Source organism: Dermacentor silvarum, chromosome 3 (assembly GCF_013339745.2).
Source record: "Dermacentor silvarum isolate Dsil-2018 chromosome 3, BIME_Dsil_1.4, whole genome shotgun sequence".
Taxonomy (NCBI): Eukaryota; Metazoa; Arthropoda; class Arachnida; order Ixodida; family Ixodidae; genus Dermacentor; species Dermacentor silvarum.
The window spans coordinates 147,443,589-147,466,408 of record NC_051156.1 but is presented as its reverse complement, the minus strand read 5'-3'; the positions used below and the strand labels follow the sequence as shown (position 1 = coordinate 147,466,408).

General features: G+C 47.8%; 1 protein-coding gene across 1 annotated transcript in view; it reads right to left on the bottom strand.

Annotated features, from left to right (window-relative positions):
- LOC119444882 (uncharacterized) overlaps nucleotides 1-22,121 on the bottom strand; it is a 32,283-nt gene extending 10,162 nt beyond the window's left edge. The window contains exons 1-5 of the mRNA XM_049664785.1: nucleotides 22,024-22,121; nucleotides 20,826-20,966; nucleotides 11,161-11,310; nucleotides 2,839-2,932; nucleotides 412-889 (exon numbers count right to left, since the gene is read on the bottom strand). Of these exons, the coding sequence (XP_049520742.1) occupies nucleotides 412-889; nucleotides 2,839-2,932; nucleotides 11,161-11,310; nucleotides 20,826-20,966; nucleotides 22,024-22,069 (909 nt within the window). The 5' untranslated portion in view covers nucleotides 22,070-22,121. The remainder of the gene's footprint in view (nucleotides 1-411; nucleotides 890-2,838; nucleotides 2,933-11,160; nucleotides 11,311-20,825; nucleotides 20,967-22,023) is intronic.
- Between the last annotated feature and the right edge of the window lie 699 nt (nucleotides 22,122-22,820).

Below are 22,820 nucleotides of genomic sequence, written 5' to 3'. Positions count from 1 at the left end.
TATGGCGGGGGGGGGGGGGGGGGGTATAATGTAGCTGTAATCAGGGAATTTAGGCTTCTTGTGAACGCAAAAGTGCATATAACCAGCAGCATAAAGAGGGCTACATGTGATTGCTTCTATATTCAGACAAGCGACAAGCTGCACCCAGCCTCGAAAGGTATCTCCAAAATTTTAATTCCTGGGGAGCAGTAAGAAAATCGCGTTGGGGCGTAGCGGCGAAGTGTGAGAGTTGGTTCAGATTCACTTTGAGTGTTCAAATTATACCCAGCAGCACCGGCTGAAAAAAAAAAAAAGAAAAGAACGACATTTGTCCTCTCTTTCTACATTTCTCCTTGTTTGATACGCACTCTTTCGAACAATGAACAACGTGTTCTCAAGGTCTGTCGTACTGTCGCAGAGGCGAAACCTTGCCTCACTGGTCTGGCGACTGGCGCTCGGCGTCGTCTCCGTGTGGACCGGGGTTAGCGGCGTTGGCCGCCGTTGGGCGGGCACGTGAGCCGACGACGAAGATGTCGTGGACAGTATGAGCCGCAGGTGCGGGTACTTCGAGTACATCTCGTCCCCACTCAGCTCGGGTCGCACGAACGACTCTTCCGGGACACTGCAGAGCCCGCGCAGCTCGGTCAGCGAGTTCAGCTGGTTGGTCAGCTCCGAGGAGCGCTCGGCGACCGCGGCCAGCCACGAGTCATGCTGACTGCACAAGCCTTCGTTGAACAGCTCGCTGTCCATCTGCTGCTGCGCCAGCGAGTCGGTGTTCGGCGACGCCGGCTGCAGTGCGAGCGGCACGCTGGGCGTCTGGTCACCAATGCTCGCCTGGGACCATACGATAAGCGTCGGTGCGGACTCCTTATCGCCAATGTAGCTCTTGGCCCAGCGCGAACCGTAACTCCTGGGGTGAAGAACATAGGAAATCGTTTCACTACGATGCGTGAGAATCCTACTTAGACTTTTGTCAATGCCCGTGATGCAACTACGTATGCAGAGGATTACCCTATAGAAAAAAAAACATGTGTTTCATGAATGTCACGTCTGATAATCCATATTATATACGAGAACATTCGCATATGGGATTCTCGTATGTTCACATGAGATTACTGGATACCGGCATATAGGTTTCGTTTCGACAGGAGCACTTTTCTGCGAGCAACGTCACTCTTGGATGAGATGGGACTTTTAAAATAGAAATTGTTGGTAAATACAAGAAGACAACCACGAGAGAAACTTTGGTTGCTCAGGCAAGTAAATAATTCATCCACCTTATTTGCTTCCCGAGTTTATGAACCTTCGTTTTGTGAGCGTCGCAAACAAATGAAATATCCAAATGGAATCGAATTGCTGGAAACTTTCCGTAGTAGCCGGCGTATGCAATTCTGCGAGATGTCCAAAGTTTACACGACACTTGAACTACAATTGTCTATTGCGGAGGGTACATAAATCTTGTGTGACAGGCACGAACAATTTACTGCGCCTCTCATCATGCGCGAGATCTTATAGCAAAATTTCTGCTGAGATGTGCGGTTTGCCAGTATCGGGACACCAGCCAAATGTGTCTATCATGTCACGTGGTACATGAGGAAAGAGATAAGTATTTGTCAGATGTCTCCAAGGACTCCTGGTTTAGTGATATCTGTTACCTGACGCTTCTTCGAGAGTTCCACAGTTATCCTATCGCTCCATAATTGGCGACAGCGAAGAGCACTGTCCCTCTCAGCCTATGAACGACCCCGTTCTATGGGGTACCACATAACGCGGCACGATGAGACGCGTGGTTGTGCAATCAATGCCGTAGAAAGTTATGACGAAGATTGCACATGGCGTATTTTCTCAACGATATACAAAAATAAAAGAGCTCCGGCTTGTTTTCTTACAATTTACAGTTATGATTTTGCAATTTTGCACCTGACTGATATTGCACTCGGAAGCCCCATGCAAAATGATAACTAAATTGCCAAATATGCCACTCGAGTAGCCCATACATTGTGCGCAACTGCGAAATTCTGAATTTTACTTGTAGCGACAGCTGTTCTAAAATTTTCTGTCGTCACATGCAGAGAGGCTTCGAGAATTTTTTCAGCTGTTTGCGTCACGTGTGTACACCTTTAGGCTAGGTATCCTGTCAGTGAGATTAGCAGATCATTTTCTAACCTAATGACGCCCCTATCTATATGACAATCACCCTGTTCAACTGGAAACGCGTGGCGACACGACTCGCAGCGCGAATGGCTTGGTTTGTTCACCTCACTAGTCACAAAACCAAAAATGTCACAGTTTCGCCCTAAGGGCGAAGCAATGAATGCGATAGCAACACAGCAATGTCATACGAAGTAAGGTGAGCGGCTTTGGTAGCAACAACACGCAGAACTGTTGTCGACGCCATCGGCGTTTTGCCCGCGTTCGCTCAAAATGCGTGCGGCGTTGGTGACTGTTGCCGGAGCCTCTGATATAAATAGGCACTGCGTGCCGCAGCTAAACGTCGCCTCCCTTCCCTTCCCCTCCCCCACGGCCTCTCGCTCGTTGGAAGAAGGCGCGTTTGCTCTACATACATGGTGATTGTGAAGGAGAACAGAGACGCCTACTTCTGCAGCCCTTAAGCGAGCACGGCGCAGAACGCGCGTTTGTTCTCCGCCGTGCGTTCACTCCCCGTGAAAGACGCGCCCCTCGCGCCCTTTCACTCGCACATACAGCGTTCGGCGCGCGGCGACGATTTCTTCTCCAAATGACGTCATACGGAACCTCACGGCGACGGCGACGGCGACGGCGACGCCGACGGCAGAAATCTGCTTTTGAGTGTCCATATAATTGCTATCGCAATAAAAGAGGACATGCGAAGTGACCGACCATTGCGTGGAGGCACAGACGCAGACCACTAGCAGGATGATAAGGCCAAAGCCTGAGAGTGGCAGCAGGGGACTCATCCAGGAGCTTGATGGGTCTGCAACAAGGAACACCGATAACATTACCAGCCGCATGGATGTAACTTTTCCAGGCTCACTACAACTTTTCTTTTAGCTTTTATTATCAGCGAAAGCAATGGGCTTTTCTAGCAATGATGCGCTTCATTGTTGTGTGCGAGTAAAACTACAAAAGATGTTGAGCTTCGACATATCAGCAATCTTTGTGTCAACCAGGATTGCTTTGACAATATTCGTTAATGCTTTGGTCGTCACATTCGCCGAAGCGGATAACACAGCTACGACGTTAGCGAAGCAGTCATGGGCGTCTACCCAGGTCGGGTCCACGGCTGCTTTTAGGAAATCACGCGTTTTACGAAGGCAGGTAAGCACTGATTTTCCTATTATATTTGGGCGCGTTCGGTGTTATTGTTCGTTGTTTATGTTCGCATGCCAGGAGAGCTGAATTTCCCACATACTTTAGAGTGTGTAAATGCAAAGAAAGTTTTTTTTTTAACCGACTACTTTTGAGTAACGCTGGGTGCCACAAAATAGTGTGTGTGATAGACACACAGATAAATACCGTAATAAAAGGAAGATCACAAGGAGAAATGTGTCCATCCATGACGGAGTGAAAGCGCTGACATTCACGCACATATGATACGGCTTCAATATCTTGTCGACTTGAAACATTGAACTGACGACGTCAACATGCTGCCGGTTCATAACTTGCATTATAACGTAGGAAATATAGTGAAACACGTCTGTTAAAATAGGGCCACATACTGAATGTCCCTTTAGGCAGCCAATGTTAAGAAATGACAGCCTTTAAGAAACTCCCAGCTCGTATCCGGTTGTTTATTGCAGTAACAAAACTGATTACCTTGAGAAATCTTACTTAGGGAAATTACTATTCTGCGGTAATCATTGTACAGACATCGCCGTAAAGTCAATATAACAGTATTCATCAATCCGCAGCGATGCACAATTACAAACACTGACTTTTGCATCTTTCAAGCACTACTATATAGACACTCGCGCACAGCTCAGATGTTATTAAATCAGTCACGCAACACTACGGTTCATTTCCTGGTAAACTATGTAGTCATGGTTACTGTCATGAGTATGCTGTCGACATTCTGAAAAAAAAACTGGTCGTGGACGGGACACGTAGGGCAAGAAGTAGACGCAACGAAGCGCTGAAATAACAAACATTGCTCTATTGTTAGCATGCTCCTTTTATGCGATATAAAGCGCACGCGCAAAGAGAACGTACCATACTGTCCTATCAAACACGCGTCAAGCAACAATATCAGGATGCATGGAACGTGACCCCGAGTGGCCGCGGCGTAACGCATCGCTTCCGGCTGGGGCTGAGGTGATTCAGGGACTCTCAGAAACATCTGAAATTCTCCCTTGATGATATCAGTGATCGAGGCTACCTGGGGCTACGACCTTGGGTACAACTTTTTCAGCTCCTCGCACATCGCACATGATCGCTTTGGTGGCTTCGCGCAAATCGTCAGTGCCTAGTACTTGAACTTCGGCGTAATTTTAGGTGAGCGTACGGCGGTTGAATTGCTTGGTCCTCTTCTCCAGCGTCTTCTCAATTTGTGTGGCCTCAGAAAGAAAATCTTCGGATGTTTTGGCGAGCTCCGTACTATTACGGATCGAGAACATGTCTTGCTTCACAACGCGCATAAAAAAATCACAGCCCCAAGCACTCCGTACAGATCGTTAAGCAGTGAAGCTGAATCGTCTGGCTCCGGTGTTTATCACTGGGTTTATCCCGACGGTTCATGAAATTATTTCTCAATTATGAAGTTACACACACGTTCGGCTGCGACGGAGAGAACAACGTCACTCACGGTATGCCCGCAGTCCGCCGTTGTCGCTTCCGTTCGATGTCTCGAGTTTGCTCTGTGGCGTGGTTAGCAGCATTCACCCGCCATTGCCGCTTGCGATTCTTCGAAATTAAATTCTTCAAAATTACATCTGTCCATCACGTAAGACAATGAATGGTTCATACCCACGTAAACGCGGCCTCCTCATTACGAAGACAGAAGAGAAGTGAAATTCTACGCTGGAATGATGAGCGGCACGGGCGCGTGTCGAGCACGAGCACGAGCGCAACCCGAGGGGCGCCAACGATCCAGCTGCGGAAGAAGACGACGACGCTCGATCCAATGCTGATGATGATAGCTTTTTGTGGACAGGCAAAGGACAGATGCTTTTTCGTTTCACCTTGGCATATAAAGCTTCGCTTTAAAATTGACCGTTATTTCATCTCATGACGGGTTCGGCATGGCGTAGAAGAGGTAATTTTCTTCTGTGAAAATGACAATGTTCTCGTCAGGAAGCTGCACTCGAGCTCCTGGTCTCTTCAGGTGATGCTTGCGAACGTTTTCAAGAAGCTGATGCGAAAGATATCCCACGTTGTTAGAGTTAACTCTCTATTCTTGAACAACGTCTTCGCGATGTCTTCCAACGAGTGGTGTACGGGCCACGGCTTGTCTTCGCCGCTCCAGCTGTCCAACGTGGCCATCCTTTCCTATGCCTCTAGCCAGCTTTCCGTGTCTTCAATTGATGACCCACGGAAAGTCGGTGGCTCCCTTGGTTGCTGCAACATGACAGGTGACACTGGGGTTGTCATTGTGGTTGCGGTCTTGGCCAAGATCTTCCTCGTCTTCTCCGGTAGAAGTTCGTAAAGCGGCAGCGATCCTTGCAACCGGCGGCTTGCTCGTTTTTCGTTGGCGACAATGACGATGTCTTCGCGGCCGGCGCTTTGTTTGCCGCTATCTGGGGGTGTACGGTACACGATGAAGCACCTGCACTAAGAGTTCTCTTATGGACAATGTCAAATTCTGAATAGTGTTTGCCTGAGCTCGTTGGTTACACATATCACAAATGGTTTCCATCCAGCAGAACGTATGGACACGGGCAGAAAGGGACGACGACACACGCTGGACTAGCAACTGAATTCAGGTGCTAGTCCAGCGTGTGTCGTCGTCCCTTTCTGTACGTGTCCATACGTTCTGCTGGAAACCATTTGTGCTATGGTCAAATTCTGTCATATCGTCAAATTGCGTATTAGCGACATTGTGAGCCCATCAGAGAGGCCGTAACAGCTCTCTGGGCCGGCTCTTCCTCAATCAGAGCTTACCAGATGGCGAATTCGACAACATGGCGGAATTTATTAATGCTCAAAATAGCACCCCAGATGTCGCGTTCTAGAGGTGGTGAAGAACCAGATAGATGCAAAAACTGCTGGTCAAGAAAGTAAGCGTATATTGCGTGAACCTGAGCCTAGAAAATCAAGTGACGCACAAAGCACGACGATGACTGTTAGCCTAGCCGGCGACGGTCATAATCTGATCGACAGGTGAAGTGCGTAGGCTATTTAACATGAGTCATCGTACCTTCCAGTGTAATCTACGGTACTCGCAGGCATTCTATAATGTACAACACTATTTGCGTCACGCATGTAATATGATTAGACAAGTTTCGGCGACAACATGGACAACACATCGAATACGCGTAACTTTCAAGAAAGTTCCGATACAGGGAGGCACGTCTTGCGCTGAGCGATCACATTGTAACGTTTCTGAGCCAGTAAAGAACAGTCACCGGGAAAAGATAAACACGTACACATGTCAATAGGAGAGTTCTTCCTCATGCAAGTTTAGCGACAGCAAGCGCACATACACTTTTCTCCTCTTGGCAAAATCACAAGCGCTTTCCAGATTTCTCCTTCATTTTGTTCTCGGTACCGGAGATTCTTAAGGTACGCCGTAGTTACACACTCGGTAAGCAACTGCAATCGCTGGAATGACCAATAAAGTGGCTTCCATGCATGGCATAAGGTGAGTACGAATGCCTCTGGCAGGCACTCAAGAATGCAGCGACACGTCTGTCCCACATAGCATCGGCCGCACGACAACCGGATTTCATACATTATCGCATTTTAGTATTCCAAGTATTTGTTGGCGGGATTCTATTGTTTCTTTTTCACATGGTAGATTCTTTTGCGTCTCACTTAACTTTTGTCCATTGACTGCCTAAATGTTTTCTGCACTGAAACAAGTTCTACTCCGATTTTCAGGATAATTTACTTTAGATTGTGCGCTGCATTTTTATTACGATAGCAATTATATGGACACTTCTTCCGGATTTCTGTCATCGCCGTCGCCGTGAAGTTCCGTATAGATAAAATCTTCGCCGCGCGCCATATGCCCTAGCGGAAGCGTGCGGGGACGCGCGCTATCACGGAGAGCGAACGCACTCAATCTCCCACGGGCAAGCAAGGAAGCGGGAAGCCAGCGCCGGAGGGAGCGGGGGGGGCACTTCTACTCTGCCAACAACCGCGCTCCTCGCTCGCCCGCACCGTCTCTTATCTCCACACGGTATGCGCTGTGCATTCGCCGCTCAGTTTCCGTTGAAGCGATAGACCGCACGTACCTCGCCCGCTGCGGCGTATGCGCTTGCTGCCAGCGTTTTGACAGTCGTTGTCTGCAGTCATTCAGTGTGATCTATTCATGTTTGTTTGTGCGCGCTCACACCACGCTTGTTCATTCAGTTAGTAATAGTCGGGCCACATTTTCCAACGCACGCTACACATGCGATGCTGCCCAGATCGGTAGTGCAGCGCTACAGGTGTGTCCCTTCGCACGCGCTGCCCACGGGAAGCGCTTCTCATCAACACCACCGTTTCACACGTGCCTTCTCGTGGTCATCGAGTCTCTCTTCATGTCGGTCTACTTACGCCGCAGCACACCTGCTTACTTAATCAGCTCATGTTTACTACAATTCATATTGCTATCAAAGCCGCTCACCTTACTTCGTATGACATTGCTGTGTTGCTATCGCATTCATTGCTTCGCCCTCAGGGCGAAACTGTGACATTTTTTTTAGAAAAGCCATGTACCAACCAGCCGAAGTGAACCCATTCGTGCTGTGGATCACAAATGCAGCACTTTGTGTACAAAGAGACGTTAGTGTGTAGCACAATCACGGGCATTGAACAATTTCATCTGTTGGAAATGGCGTTCACAATTTGCAGGAGCTTAATATAGCTATTTAACCGTAAGAACTTCGATAAATACGTTTATTTTATAACTAGTCAAGGGACTCGATCATTGCGCCGTGCGAGGATTACCGTGTCATTTGCTTTATTGAAGTCTCACTACGGCACACAGCCACAGCTTATGCAATGATGATTCTCTTTGAAGAAACCTTGATTGATCGATTGGTTTTAGTGGCGCAAGGGCATCTTTGGCCAAAGAGCGCCAAGTCTATGGATGATTCAGTGATTCATAATATAAATATAAAAGCCGTACAAGAATGGTAAGGATGTTGAAATGTGCTATATAAAGGGGTAAAAATTTTGTAGTGACAAAGGTGTAAAAGGCCTAGCTAAACAATGGTGTTACTGTTATATGAGGCATTTTAACTGTGCATGGGTTATAAGGAGATATCGGTGACTGCTTCGGTATTAAAACGCTTTCACAACCAATTTTCTCACGAACAATTTAGAGTTCAATGCGACGCACTGCGATAGGCTTCAATTTTCATTATACCATGAACACGTGGCCTCTGCTTTAACCAGTAAAGTTATGCCCCAAACTTTGATTAGGTAGAAAAGTGTCTTGACAAATCTGAATCAAATTACGTGGCCTTTCGATATTGCCGGTCTGAGACCGTATTTAGGGATTCTTTCCCATCGCTCTCATTTTTTTCTTATCAACCATCCCAACCAGTGCCCGATGTCAGCCATAACGTCAGCAAGTTGTCCTGTCGTGCATCGAATACGCGCAAAACAATCGAAAATGAACAGAATTGTTACATAATACGGCCCCTGTAATAGATTCACGACCCAACTTGCCGTGCAAAATTTTTTAAACTGAAAGCTTTACTAAGCTATAGCCGAGCCGAGTTTCACCGTCGCCAGAAATTTGACCTTCATTGACCGCAGCTGCGCCGTAGCCTTGGCAACGCATCACGTGACTCACCGCACTGAGCTCGGCCGCCGCCGCCGGCTTAGTGACTCCGCAGCTTGGTCCCCGCCTGACCTCGTGACTCGCCGCTCGCCTGGCTAAGGGGAGCGCCCCGCTCGCATAGTCAGTGCGAGCTTGACCATGGGAGCAAGGCCGGGCCGTCTTATCTGAGCGTTGCGCGGGAGCGGGAGGCTTTCAGCCGTCGTCGGCAAACGGCGTCTGACCACCCTGCGGTTAGCGCCCGGCGAGCTGTTTCACTGGAGAGGGTCCGGAATGCCAAGCACGCGTCAGAGACTGAGAAAGAGCGAGTCGTTTGGCTCGCAAAACGCTTGGACTTGTCGGCTTATAATTTATACCTGGCTTAACGATGAGTGTATGCCTAATTATAATAATTACAGCTAAATCAAAGGTGAACCAAGTGAAACCAAGGCCTAACCAGGCTAAATCAAGCTTTCGCTTTGCATATACAGCGTTAGCTGAGCTAAGCCGCAGCCATTTTTGTAGCGTGAGCTACACTGGCCGAGGTTGAGCAGTTTCGCAGTGGCTCCTGGAGAGCCGTGCTGCGCATGCGCGAGGAGCAGTGACGTCACTTGTCGCACCGCTGGCGCGCCGGGTGTTTGCGCTGGACGTTTTCCAGTGTGGTATAATCATGGAGAAGGAGAGCGAAATTGCTGCTCAGCGGCGCAGAAGAGCGGAGAAAGTTAACTTATCAATCCCGAAGTAGTTGCCTGGCAATTAGCAGTTTAGGCGTAGGGAGAAGAACAAAGAAGGTAAACGTGCTGCCGAGACACCGGAGCGGAGGGACGACGTCTATAGCAACAAAGCGGGGCTCCCATGAGTCTGAGCGACATGCCCCGTACCATCTCAGCAGCAGCAACAAGACGCCGTCGTGACTTCAGGCTCGCCGATTGAACTGACTATAATACGGTGAAACTTAGCGAAATCGCCAGTGTCGCTTCGGGACCTTCGAGGCGAACTTCGCAAATAATCCGTTAGGATATGTGTGCAACCGTCCGCGTGAGTTTGTACAACGTGCAAGAACACTCTCGTTAAGCGGAAGATTCCACTCTTTAGCGTTACCAATGGGTATCGTTACCCGCCCATGCCACCAGGCCTACCGGTTCTGAACGATGTGGCCAACTTATCTCCACGCTACTTATTTCCTGGCATAGCCGAGCTAAGCCACTGCTATTTACCTTTCCTTTGAAATACTTAGCGAAAGCGCCAGTGCGATTCGGACCTTCGAGGCGAACTTCGCAAATAATCCGTTAGGATATGTGTGCGACGTGTGTGAAAGACTGTGGCACATGAAAGACTTGACGTCGGTAAGTAGTGTCACGTGTGAAACGTTGAGTTTAGTGGCGCCGCCTCAGTGGGGTGAAACCGTCGCGTGAGTTTGTACAACGTGCAAGAACACTCTCGTTAAGCGGAAGATTCCACTCTTTAGCGTTACCAATGGGTATCGTTACCCGCCCATGCCACCAGGCCTACCGGTTCTGAACGATGTGGCCAACTTATCTCACGCTACGTATTTCCTGGCATAGCCGAGCTAAGCCACTGCTATTTACCTTTCCTTTTGAAATACAAAAATTCTAAGGAAACCATAGAATATGATGTCAACAAAGCAATGCTATGCGTCTCGTCGTTTGACTAAAGCGGCTTCACGTGCTGCGTCAATCTTCACAGGTCGATGGGTCGGTCTATTGTTTGAATGAATTCTGAAAGCGTTTGGGCACCATCTCCTCGCGGCCAGTTCGAAGTGGGTGCTGGAACGCGTGTACGCTCTTAAGTTGTGTTACACAATACGTAACGCCCGGCGCATCCTTTCTGAAGGATCACTTTTGGGGATACTTTTACTCTCGCAAGGTTTAATGAAGCTGCCGCCAGATGCTTCGGCATCTGCGAACGATGGCATTCTTGGCCCATTGCCATATATGCTGTCGTAGAGCAACGCCGGGAACGACGTCGGTCGTAGACGCCGACGCGTCCTGTGTTAGTCACGTGACATCTTACCAAATCGAGAAGTTTCCCCGAAAGTGATCATCCAAGAATTGCGTCGCATCCTAGTTGTCACGCACGGCGGCGGATGTCGGCACCACCCTACAGCACCCCTTCCTCGCCATCCGGCCTCCTTTCCATATTTCCTTCTACGCACAACCCCTCTCCACAATCCTCCCCTTCAGAGTCAAACCAGCAGCTGCAGCTTCAAAACCAAAGCCTGCCCTACCTCAACAAATAAGAATCGCTTGATAAACGCGGCCTGAAAAGCAACATACCTTCAGTTTGAATGGCAGTGCAGTTGTGCTCGTCCCAGGGTTGAAATCCCGACGGACAGCTGCACTGGCCTGCCAAGCAGAGTGCCGAGGACGAGCAGTTGGCATCGGCGGTGCACGCCGCTCCCAGAGAAAGCGGGAACAAGGAACCGGCTGCTCGTTACCGTGCAAGTTCGTGAATAGAACAAAATAATAATTTCAGTTAGTTAATCCCGTTCGTCCTCAAAACGAACCTAGAGAGCTTCCTGCTGATTATGGCAAGTCAGCGAAGTTACTTCGTTTTGCGCAGTGATCATATGAACAAATCATTCAGTGGCGATTTGGCGGTAAAGGCGACAAATGCGTTGGTATTTCGTCAAACCTCTTGGAGGTCCCAAATCAGTGGTTGAAACCACGTTCAGAGCATTGCAAAGTGTCATTCACGGAGCCAATCGACAAACATCATGACTCTTCGACGAGCGAAGTGCAACTGACGGAGGTACGGAGCAGACCACCGCATGTTGCGCTATATTATACATACACCTACTACATTATGTGATCAGCTTCCCGCACTTCATACGTAGCTTTTTTTTTTCTACTTTGACACTCCTATAGTCGGCGACAACCTAAAACTACACAGAAGCTCCACCCACAACATACGCAGCGCACCTGTTTTTCACTTATGAAAGAGCTGAACCAGCTGGAGTCCGCTCCCAGCTTAATGAGTTTGGTCGGCTCACGTAAACGCTAGGCTAATTATAAAATAAAAGCTAGTCGTTTCTAGCTAAAATATTACCTTCGGATTAGCAGTGACATTCGTATCCCCTGTAAAATGCGGCTATACTTTCAGGATTCATCCTGAAACCAGTGACACAATGACCGATCTGTACGGTGGAAACAGTTGTTTCAAACGCGCGAAACCGCTTGACGTCTGATAAACAAGTGAATTTAATTGGCTGACGCGTCTATGCAAATTTCGCTTCTGTTGGACAGTGTACGCTTAACCTAGTAATCCTTAGGTTCTCCCAGACTATAATTTGTAAGTATTAAAGGAAAAGAAAGGCCTGGCAATCTTTTGTAATTTTCAAAAAGCACTACCAGAAGAACAGGCACTTCAAGAACAATGTACGCAAATTTCTTCAAAGTAGCTTGCATACCTGTATTAATATGGCTAGATTAGTTTTGCAGCAAGAATACATCTTTGAATGCTTTGTAGTTGACAAATGCGTGAATGCTTTTAAAAAGAAGCATTCATGTCAATTACCCTACGAAGGCGGGCAGCATGCTTTACCGAAGCCTGTGGTGAAAGTATTGAAGCTGACAGGATTTCCAATACTCGTTTAATGTTGCCACAGTGTGATAAACTACAGTAGCCGTAAAGCCTATGCCGATGACAATGGTGCCTTGTTTGCATTTTTATGACCCACCCAAACTTTCATTTTTCTTCTATTTGATTAGTTAATTTGAATAGAATACTCAACCCACTTTTAGCCTACGATTTTATTAGTGTGTTTAAAGGAAAAACATCATCGTCCGGAACATGAAATTCAGATGAGCACTCCTATTTCCCACTTTAAATAAAAAGCGCAGCAAACTAGACAAAGAACCGCGGTGACCATCTTAACGCTGCGATGACTACGCCCTTCTGTGCGAATTATTGAACACGACCATTCTTTCCGGAAATCTTCGTCCAGCGGTCAAGCGTCATCACGATGCCACAAAACGCACATAAGAGTTCGGTTTTAAAGTGTCATAGATGTGGCCTCAGAGTCCGCTCATCGGTAGCGTGAAGAAGCTCTCGTTTCTGGACATGCAATGACATGCCTGAAGCGAATCCGAAAGTATGCCACGGCCGCCAGCGTAATCAATACCCTGTCGTGCATTGAGTGCTTGAGCAGGTTTCAAGCACTCCGCCAACTATCAAAAATGTTGTCGCAGTTTCACCTGAAAGGGGAAGCATCAATTGCGATAGCAAATTTGTAGAAAGCTATACGAAGTAACGATAGTAGCTTTATCAGCTGTATAAACTTGGACATGCAGCAGCACCGGCCACACGTAGAACTGTTGTCGACGCCGTCGGCGTTTTGCCCGCGTTCGCACAAAATGCGTGCGGCGTTGGTGACTGCTGCCGGATCCTCTGATATAAATAGGCACTTGGTGCCGCAGCTAAACGTCGCCTCCCCCCCCCCCCCCCCCACGGCCTTTCGCGCGTCGGAAGAAGGCGCGTTTGCTCTACATATATGGTGATTGTAAAGGAGGAAAGAGACGCCTACTTCTGCAGCCCTTAAGGGAGCACGGCGCAGAACGCGCGTTTGTTCTCCGCTGTGGGTTCACTCCCCTTGAAAGCGCGCGTCCCTCGCGACCTTTCACTCGCACATACAGCGTTCGGAGGCGCGCGGCGACGATTTCATCTCCATTGACGTCATACGGAACCTCACGGCGACGACGACGGCGACGCCGACGGCAGAAATCTGCTTTGGAGTGTCCATATAATTGCTATCGCAATAAAATAAGAGGGACTTGCACGCAGCGCAGTCCGAAGCCGTTTCTGGTTGCTCTCTGTCTCGCGTCTGCTCTTGCGTCTCTCGGGAGCCGTCGACGGGGAGAGAGTCAGGAGTAGGAGAGAGGGTGCCGCGTTGGCGCAATGCGTGTTGCGTTCAGAAGAAGGAGATCTCGTAGACATAGCAATTACCTTGGGTCCAAATACAACCCATATTAAGCTGATAAGAACAGATACTACACTTTGACCCGCGTCGGCCATGTCTACGTTCGCACTATAGACGTGTACGCCATCCCACTTATTCAAACTAGTGCCTACCAATCCGAGTGTCTTCTGACGTCATGCTCTACGTAGGCTCCTTTACTCAGTTCTGCACTGACTGTGAAATGGGTAGGCTGCGTGTTGTACATTCTGAAGAAGAGCAGCGTGCCTCCCAAGAACGACGGCGTGAACATAAAAGGGAATGGGCGCGGCGGCGGCGGAAGAAGACCACAGACGATGAGCGGGCCGCGGACGCCAAGCGTAAGCAAGCTGCCCACCGGGACCACGAGGCGAAAAGAAATGCGAACCGTCCATCTGGCCCCAATCCCGCAAACTTGGAACGTTTCACCGGAGCAACGGTCAATCACCACGTACACAGCTTGGCTGTTCATCCTCCTTCAAAGAGTGGAATGGCACGGATTTTTTTTTTTTTTTTTGATACGCGAAACCTTGTTCCTGGTACGTGATGCATTGGGCCAACTGCGCATGCACCACCTCTCCACGGTACCACGGTAGACATCCCGAGAAATCAACGGTTTAGCATACCGCCTTCGTGTACCATGCTAGAGCGCAGCATAAAATTCATGATTAATAGTATCTTCGACTGCTCGGCTCCATCCGCCGAATCAGAGTCGACCAGATCCGGCGTTCCTCGAGCTCATAGGCAGAGGACAAGTACGCGAGCCGAACGTGCGACTTCCTTTTGTAGGAGAAAATGGCAGATGAGAAACCACATTGGTACATAAAATGGCACATGCCGCTTAACGAATGCTCCCGGCACTGCCAGGTACAACGGCGGACGCACTCGAGGGACGAGCGTTTGTTGGAGACGCCAGCATACATTGGTCTAGGTTACAGTGAACCGTCGCCAAGAGCGGTGACGCTGTGTTGTGATGGCGTTGTTGAAAACACTGTCAGTCTCCACGAATGCTCCGATGACAGGGATTGGATGGCCTGAGACTGCGTGACGCGGGAGGAGAGCAATGGAAAAGGCCAGCGGAAGGTGCCTAAGTTAGCGATTAGGCTCAACACCAATGATGTGGTGCCATCTGCGGCTTCAAAATCAAACCGCTTTTCCGGCACATTGTTGTCTGCGATAGCCAGGTAGAATCAGAACAAGCAGCTGATCGCAATGATAACGACAAAAGATCACTGATGCTTTGTCTTCCGCGTAAGATGACATTATCGATGGCTCTTTATGGCATTTATTACTTGCTCTCGGGAGGAAGAGTAAGTAGCAAGGTCGTATTCTCATCAACGCAGGACATCTGAGCCGTCTTGGTGTCCTGTGTTGTTACGTAATCATGGTGACCGGCAGTAGCCGCCACAACATAGCTAATGGCATACGACACGCATGCACAGTCGGCCTTGCATAGAACGTACCACTATAATGTTTCGCGTATCACACTAAGCTGGCACCCTCTCATTTCCCACTTTCGTGCGTTTCCGTGTGTTTTCTGGAATAAAACGTCAGATACCACGCCCTGTGGGAATCGTTGTTATGCGAAGCAGTGTGCTACTAAGTTAACGAAACGACCATGAGGGCACCAAGACGTAGGCGGCTCTTTCATGACCAACATAACATGCATGTCATGACATTTATGTCATGAGTCCTCAGGAGTCCCTTTAGCTACACCTAAGAGACCTCAAGGCGAAAGCCTTCTTTGTGCTCATGACTTTTAGCTCGACCATCAACCTTTAGCCTTTTCCTTCACTTAGTACCACATCCGAACCCATTCCATTGGTTTTTGAATGTGAATCTTTTTTCGCTGAGTCATTCTCATTTTTGCTGAGTCATTGTCATGACTGTGACTTCTATCACAATTCTTTAGTGTTTATTTCACTTTGTGCCCACGTCCGAACCCATTTCAGTGGTTTTTGAGTGTTAATCTCTTTTTCGCTGAGTTGTCATTTTTGCTGAGTCATGCTGATGACTCTGACTTCGACCTTCAACCTTTAGCCTTTTCCTTCACTTAGTGTCCACGTCTGAACCCATTCGGGTTGTTTTTGAGTGTTAATCTTTCTTCACTGAGTCATGCTCATGACTATGACTTCTACAAGCATCTTTTGGTGTTTCCTTCACTTAGTAGCTACAACCGAACCCACTTCAGTGGTTCTTGAGATAATCTTTTTTTGCTGAGTCATTGTCATTTTCGCTAAGTCACGGTCATGACTACGACTTCTACCATCATCCTTTAGTGTTTCATTCACTTAGTACCCATGTCAGAACACATTTCAGTAGCTTGTGAGTGTTAATAATTTTAAATGCGAAGCATCATTTACTACTTTGACAGTATCTATCTTCTATCTATCCACCTTTGGCTTTGTGTTCTCATGGTGGTTTCGTTAACTTGGTATGTACCAAAATTGGCATACTGTGACAAGCCTATATGACGAGCATAAATGATATGTCATGACATGCGGGTTATGTAGGTCATGAAACAGCCGCCTGTCTTGGTGCTCTCATTGTCGTTTCGTTAACTTGGTAGGTACCAAAATTGGCATAGTATAGCAGGAGTGTATCACGAACATAACTGATAGGTCATGACATAAATTCCTTTACATGCATGTCATGTAGATCATGACAATGACTCAGCGAAAAAGATTAACACTCAAAAACCTCTGAAATGGGTTCGGACGTGGTTACTAAGGGAAGGAAACACTAAAGGATGCTGGTAGAAGCTACAGTCATGAAATTGATTCAGCATAAATTACAACGACCCAGCGAAAAAGGATTAACACTCACAAGCCACTCAAATGTGTTTTGACGTGGGTATTAATTGAAGGAAACACCAAAGGATGCTGGTAGAAGTCATAGTCATGAGCATGACACAGCAAAAATGACAATGACTCGGCGAAAAAAAGAATAACACTCGAAAACCACTGGAATGGGTACGGGCGTGGCCACTAAGTGAAGGAAAAGGCTAAAGGTTGAATGTCGAAGTCATAGTCATCAGCCTGACTCAGCAAAAATGACAACTAAGCGAAAAAGAGATTAACACTAAAAATCACTGGAATGGGATCGGTCTTGGGCACTAAGTAAAGTAAACACTAAAGGATGATGGTAGAAGTCATAGTCATGACAATGACACAGCAAAAATGAGAATTAGTCAGCGAAAAAAGGTTAACACTCAAAAAATGCCAGGCCTGCGCGGCACACGCAGCACAGTCTAAGCTAGACGAGCGTTTCGACCGTACTACTTAGTAATTTGAGTGAAATCGTCAGAAATGCACTTGGGATGCCGTCGCGCGTGCGAGACCACGCGTTCCATCGCCGATGGCTAGCGCCGTTCGGCCCAGCCAAGCAGCCGACAATGCAACTACGGCTGTCACATTCGCTCCCATTGCAACGCGCCCAATCTAGCGCAGTCAACTTGATCCCGAGCATCCGTCGGTATGTTAGTGCCATCTAGTTAAGGCGGCAGCAAAATTTACAGCGTCTGAAAGGTTGCCTTTGTCGGCACCTTAGATGGAGCCACCATACCGGCGGAGGCTTGGGACCGCGTTGTTTGCGTTCCGCGTCTGAATCCCATCTCGTCGTCTACGCCTGTGCGCCTGCATATGGCGCGTTTATAGTACATTTTCCCGCTCTCGGATAGCAAGCGCTTGCGTGGCTTAGTGGTAGAGCACGGCCGCTGGATAAGAAAAAAGGTGCGGCCTGCCGCGTCGGGCGCGCTGCTATGGGAGCGAACGTGACGGCCGTAGTTGCATTGTCGGCCGCTTGGCTGGGCCGAACGACGCTAGCTGACGGGTTTGGATAGGGAGCCTACATGCAAGCGCTGTTTTAGGGTGGTGACAACTCCAAAATTTCGAGAGCTATTTACCGCCAAATTTGGTGAGTAGCCATTTTTACTCTCAATTTCGCAAGAAGTCGCGGCGCATTCCTGCATTCTTTTTGTCACGCTCTGATGTACCCATTTTGGCACGCGATCTAATAAATTTCTTTAATTTAGCTTTGCAACAATGCGCACACGAAACCTGTATACATCTTTAGTATACTAGTTGCGTGTTCCTTTTATTTTAATGCATCAAACCTATTTTTTTCAATAGCATACAAAGTAACAAGTTACAAGGAATGGTGCCGTGCTCGTGGAAATATTTTCTCACGACAGAATGTGAACTGCATTAAACATTGTCGTTGCCTTCCCCTTGTACACACTACATAAAGGGTGTTTTTCGAGCTGTGCTGTAATAAAAACTGTGCTTAGAAGCCAGTTTAACTAAAACGTGGACGTGCCATGCACTGCTCTCAGACACGCTATGGGTCTCTGGCTGCTGAGGCCAAAGTTTATTTTTTTAAATGAATTAGTTTCACGGCACCAACGGGTGCGGGAAACTTGGTCTGTCGGCTTGTCTTTTCGCCGTTTTGATTCCCACATGCTATATTTGGCGGAACATTTTACCCGCCAATTTAGCTGGCGGCGTCAAGTACCCTTACGAAGGTTGTCACCACCCTATAACGGCGCTTGCATGTAGGCTCCCTAGGTTTGGAACGCGTCAGCCTGCACGCGCGACGGCGTTCCAAGCGCGTTCCTGACGCATTTACTATGCCGATACCAGACAACAGCCCCCGGCGTGTGGCGCCGCGGCGGATCATACCGTTTTCGATGCACGCGGCAGGCCGCACCTTTTATTGCTTTTATTGCGATAGCAATTATATGGACACTCAAAAGCAGATTTCTGCCGTCGCCGTCGCCGTGAGGTTCCGTATGACGTCAATGGAGATGAAATCGTCGCCGAACGCTGTATGTGCGAGTGAAAGGGCGCGAGGGGCGCGCGCTTTCACGGGGAGAGAACGCACGGCGGAGAACAAACGCGCGTTCTGCGCCGTGCTCGCTTAAGGGCTGCAGAAGTAGGCGTCTCTTTCCTCCTTTACAATCACCATATATGTAGAGCAAACGCGCCTTCTTCCGACGCGCGAGAGGCCGTGGGAGAGGGTGGGGGAGGGAAGGGAGGCGACGTTTAGCTGCGGCACTAAGTGCCTATTTATATCAGAGGCTCCGCACCAGTCACCAACGCCACACGCATTTTGAGCGAACGCGGGCAAAACGCCGACGGCGTCGAAAACAGTTCTGCGTGTTGCCGGTGCTGCTGCATGTCCAAGTTTCTACAGCTGATAAAGCTAATATCATTACTTCGTATAGCTCTCTACAATTTTGCTATCGCAATTGATGCTTCGCCTTTCAGGTGAAACTGCGAGATTTTTTTTAGATGCGAAGCAGCTTATGGCGGGGGCTTTGTCCGTCCCTCCTGCGGTGTCCCACAACACTAAAGCGCATGCGCGTCCCCTCCCCCTCTCTCTCCTCTCCTACGCTCTCCCCTTTTCTCTCCTCTAGCATACGGAGCGGCGCGCAGGACAGGTGGTGCGACAGCTGCATACTCCGCTCGGGGCACCACGGTAGTTCCGCGGTATGAAAATGACGGAGTGCGCGCTCCTCATTCTCTCTCCTGTGCAGCGCCGCGATGAGCGCTCGGGCCGCTGACACGAAATGGGAGCGGCGACGTGGCGATCCCAAACTTCGGGCTCGCGAAGCCGAAAGGAAACGTGAACGGCGGCAAGCGGACCCTGAACTCAGGGCTCGGGAAGCCGAATCGAAACGTCAACCATCTCCCGCTCAAGCTAGCCATCTTCCCGCTGCTTCGCATCCACACATGGTTCCCTTTAGCGGAGATGGAGTAATTTTTTATCCAGCGGCCGTGGGTAGAGTATCCGCCTCCCACGCAGCGGGCCTGGGTTAGATCCCGGCGGTGAGCGGGTACTTTTTTTCGCATGCGATAGTGGCTACGGGGCGGCGGCGGCGGCGGCATCATCGCGACCCGAAACGGCTATTCGAATGAGCCCATAAGAGCTTACGCTGTAAAACCAGTGCAATGGGTTCGGATGTGGTACTAAGTGAAGGAAAAGGCTTAAGGTTGGTGGTCGAAGTCATCATGAGCATGACTAAGGATTTCACCTTAAGGTATCTTAGGTGTAGCTAAAGGGACTCCTGAGGACTCATGACATGAATGTCATGACATGGGTGCCATGTAGGTCATGAAAGAGCCGCCTACGTCTTGGCGCTCTCATGGTCGTTTCGTTAACTTGATAGGCTCCAGGCACACTGCTTCGCATAACATCGATCACCACAGGGAGTGGGATCTGGCGTTTTTTTTTGCTGAGTCATTGTAATTTATGCCCGGTCATGCTCATGTCTATGATTCCTCCCATCATCCTTTAGTGTTTCCTGCACTTAGTACCAACGTCCGAACCCATTTCAGTGAATTTTGAGTTTTAAGTTTTTTCGATGACTCATTGTCATTTTATCTGAGTCAAGCGCATGACTATGAGTTCTACCAGTATCCCGTAGTGTTTCGTTCACTTAGTTCCCACGTCCTAACCCATTTCAGTAGTTTTTGACTGTTAATATTTTTCGCTGGGTCAACCTAAATGACACGCATGTCGTGACATATCATTTATGTTCATCATATACTCTTGTCATTTTGGTACATACCAAGTTAACGAAACGGCCGTGAGAGCACAAAGACGTAGGCGGCTAGACAGATAGATAGATAAATACTGTCAAAGTAGGAAATGTTTCAAACCAACGCTGCATAAGAAAAGTCGACAATATTGTCAGACTTTCCCATTTATAGCAGGTAAAGACGACAATATTCAAGAATATGGTTAAATAGGCTAGCCAATTGAATAATCATATTCACGGTCACTATGAAGTCTTGTCGTCCTTCACTGCTCAGAAAATTTCGACGCCCATGAAATGAATGTCGGCTGCCTTTCAATACACTATACAGGATAGCGATCGAGTCACAAGTTCCACCAGCTGCACTTCTTTCGATTGCTTCAAGTATTCCCCAATCAAACTGCGGTCTGCTGTCCATGAAATAATTTCTTGTATCGACAACTTCATCGTTATTACGAGGCGAATTTCACCTGTGGCGTTGCAGATCCTGCTGTCCATGGTCATTGGTCCCGGGGCGGAGGATGGACAAATGCACAGGTTGCTGGAGCAAGCCATATTTGGGTCGATGACCACGCACTGGTCCGTCGTGTTGCAAACGGCGTGTGGGAACGCTACACGTTCGGTAAAACAGTCAGTGCGCAAATGAGAATGAAGGTGAGGCACCACGATTGGTATGCAACCTAGCCCGTTAACAGTGTTACTGAAAGCACGGAAGCAAACTAAGGTATCCATGCTTCATTTTCGTTCATGGGAAATTCATACCAAAACTGCGAAGCGTGCATTTTATGAATAAAAGGCTAATTTCATGACAATTTCAATTTTGCAGCCCAGATACACGCCCACTGAAAGCATAAAGATGAAAAGTGCGGACGGCCACATGAAAGGAGTCTGACATTGTTACCACTCCGTTTCTCATGCTTTCGAAACAAAAATAAACGCACTATCTCATGAGACGGTTGTATGGTACATGTCTGCAACAAGTCTACAACGCATGCACCATGTTTCGAGGACTTCAGGCTATTGCCGCGTGTCTTCTTGGGTGCATGTTTAAGAGCGACAAATTTGTTCAGTCCCAATGGGATTGAAAGGTTCTAAGGTGTTTTAATTTCTCACTGGGGGCTGGCAATGTCTCGGGTGTCGAATAGCATAGAGGTTGCAAAGGTCACTGTAGATGTAGCTGAATTTTTTTCTTATAACCATAGTGCGCGAACTACATAACTGTATAGCTCACTGTGAAATTACAATACAATGCATTGCAGAGCTAAATCGCAGTCGAAAGTCAAATGTCCCCGTACTTGTGATTATAAAAAAAAACACTTTGCAAACTTGAGGCATTATATCGGTGAATCGGCAGATTAATAAAAGTTTACTTTTTGTGACAAAGCAAAGTACATTTTTTAGGTGAAACACTTATACAAAGAGAATTGTAATAGTACGATTTTTTAACTCCTTTTCGCGAAGCCACTTTGGCATAAAGATAAAGATACGACGAGTAGCAATTATTTGTGCTTTTTGACCTTTCAATGGGGTTTTCTATTAAGTTCTTGTGTTGGTAATAGCATCAATCCAGCGTCTCCGCACGCAAGCGAACCAACATTTTCACCTTCAAACACACAGACGTTACAATATCGCAGTGCCTCATGCATTTCGAAAGACTTCACTACTTACACGCTGCGCCGGTAGTACTAGCTGCTGCAAAGTAGTAGGCACCCATAGTTCTATGCGCACGTGGCAGAAAGCGAATGATGCCTGATGGTTCTGTAGGGATAAAACAACGTAATAGTGGAAATGATCTTATGCAATCTATGAACTTATTTTGTTCGTTTTCCCTGCATTACACAGGTTCATTTGGATAAGGAAATCTTATATGCAGTCTCGAAAGAAGGTTTTTTGTCAGTATTGTTAAAATCGGTATATTGTAGTTTGTAGTCCACGCAATTCAGAACGCGTTCTTTGTTAAATATCTATAGACATTACACAGGAAAGAATTCTAGGCTTCCAGCCCCGAGTCTGCATGCAGACAGAGTATATGATCGACAGAAAAATGCGCACGAATGTTTTATAAATTCAAAAGATGAGATTTCCTGACGTTCACATCACATGTAGATTCAAGGTATTTTAAAATTATTATTAGCGCTTCGAAAAAGTCCCTGGTGATGGTTGCGTTAGGTGAATGAAGGCCTCATCATGAATTTGTTCTTTTTTAATGCGATTTCTTAAGAGTTTACCCAAGCCTTGCTTAGTAGAAATGTCGACAATATAGTTCACTTCACTATGATATCGCTGCTAAATGATGCAGGTGGATGCATTGCTAAGACGTAGATGCTATTATAAGCATCATGTCACTTCTGCACGTTACCTACAGGCATGTAAGATCACCCAAGCGTATGGTTGCTATGGTGCCATATGCGTATCCTACTCTTCTGCTATGGAGCCATATCCGTATTCCACTGCAACAGAAGACA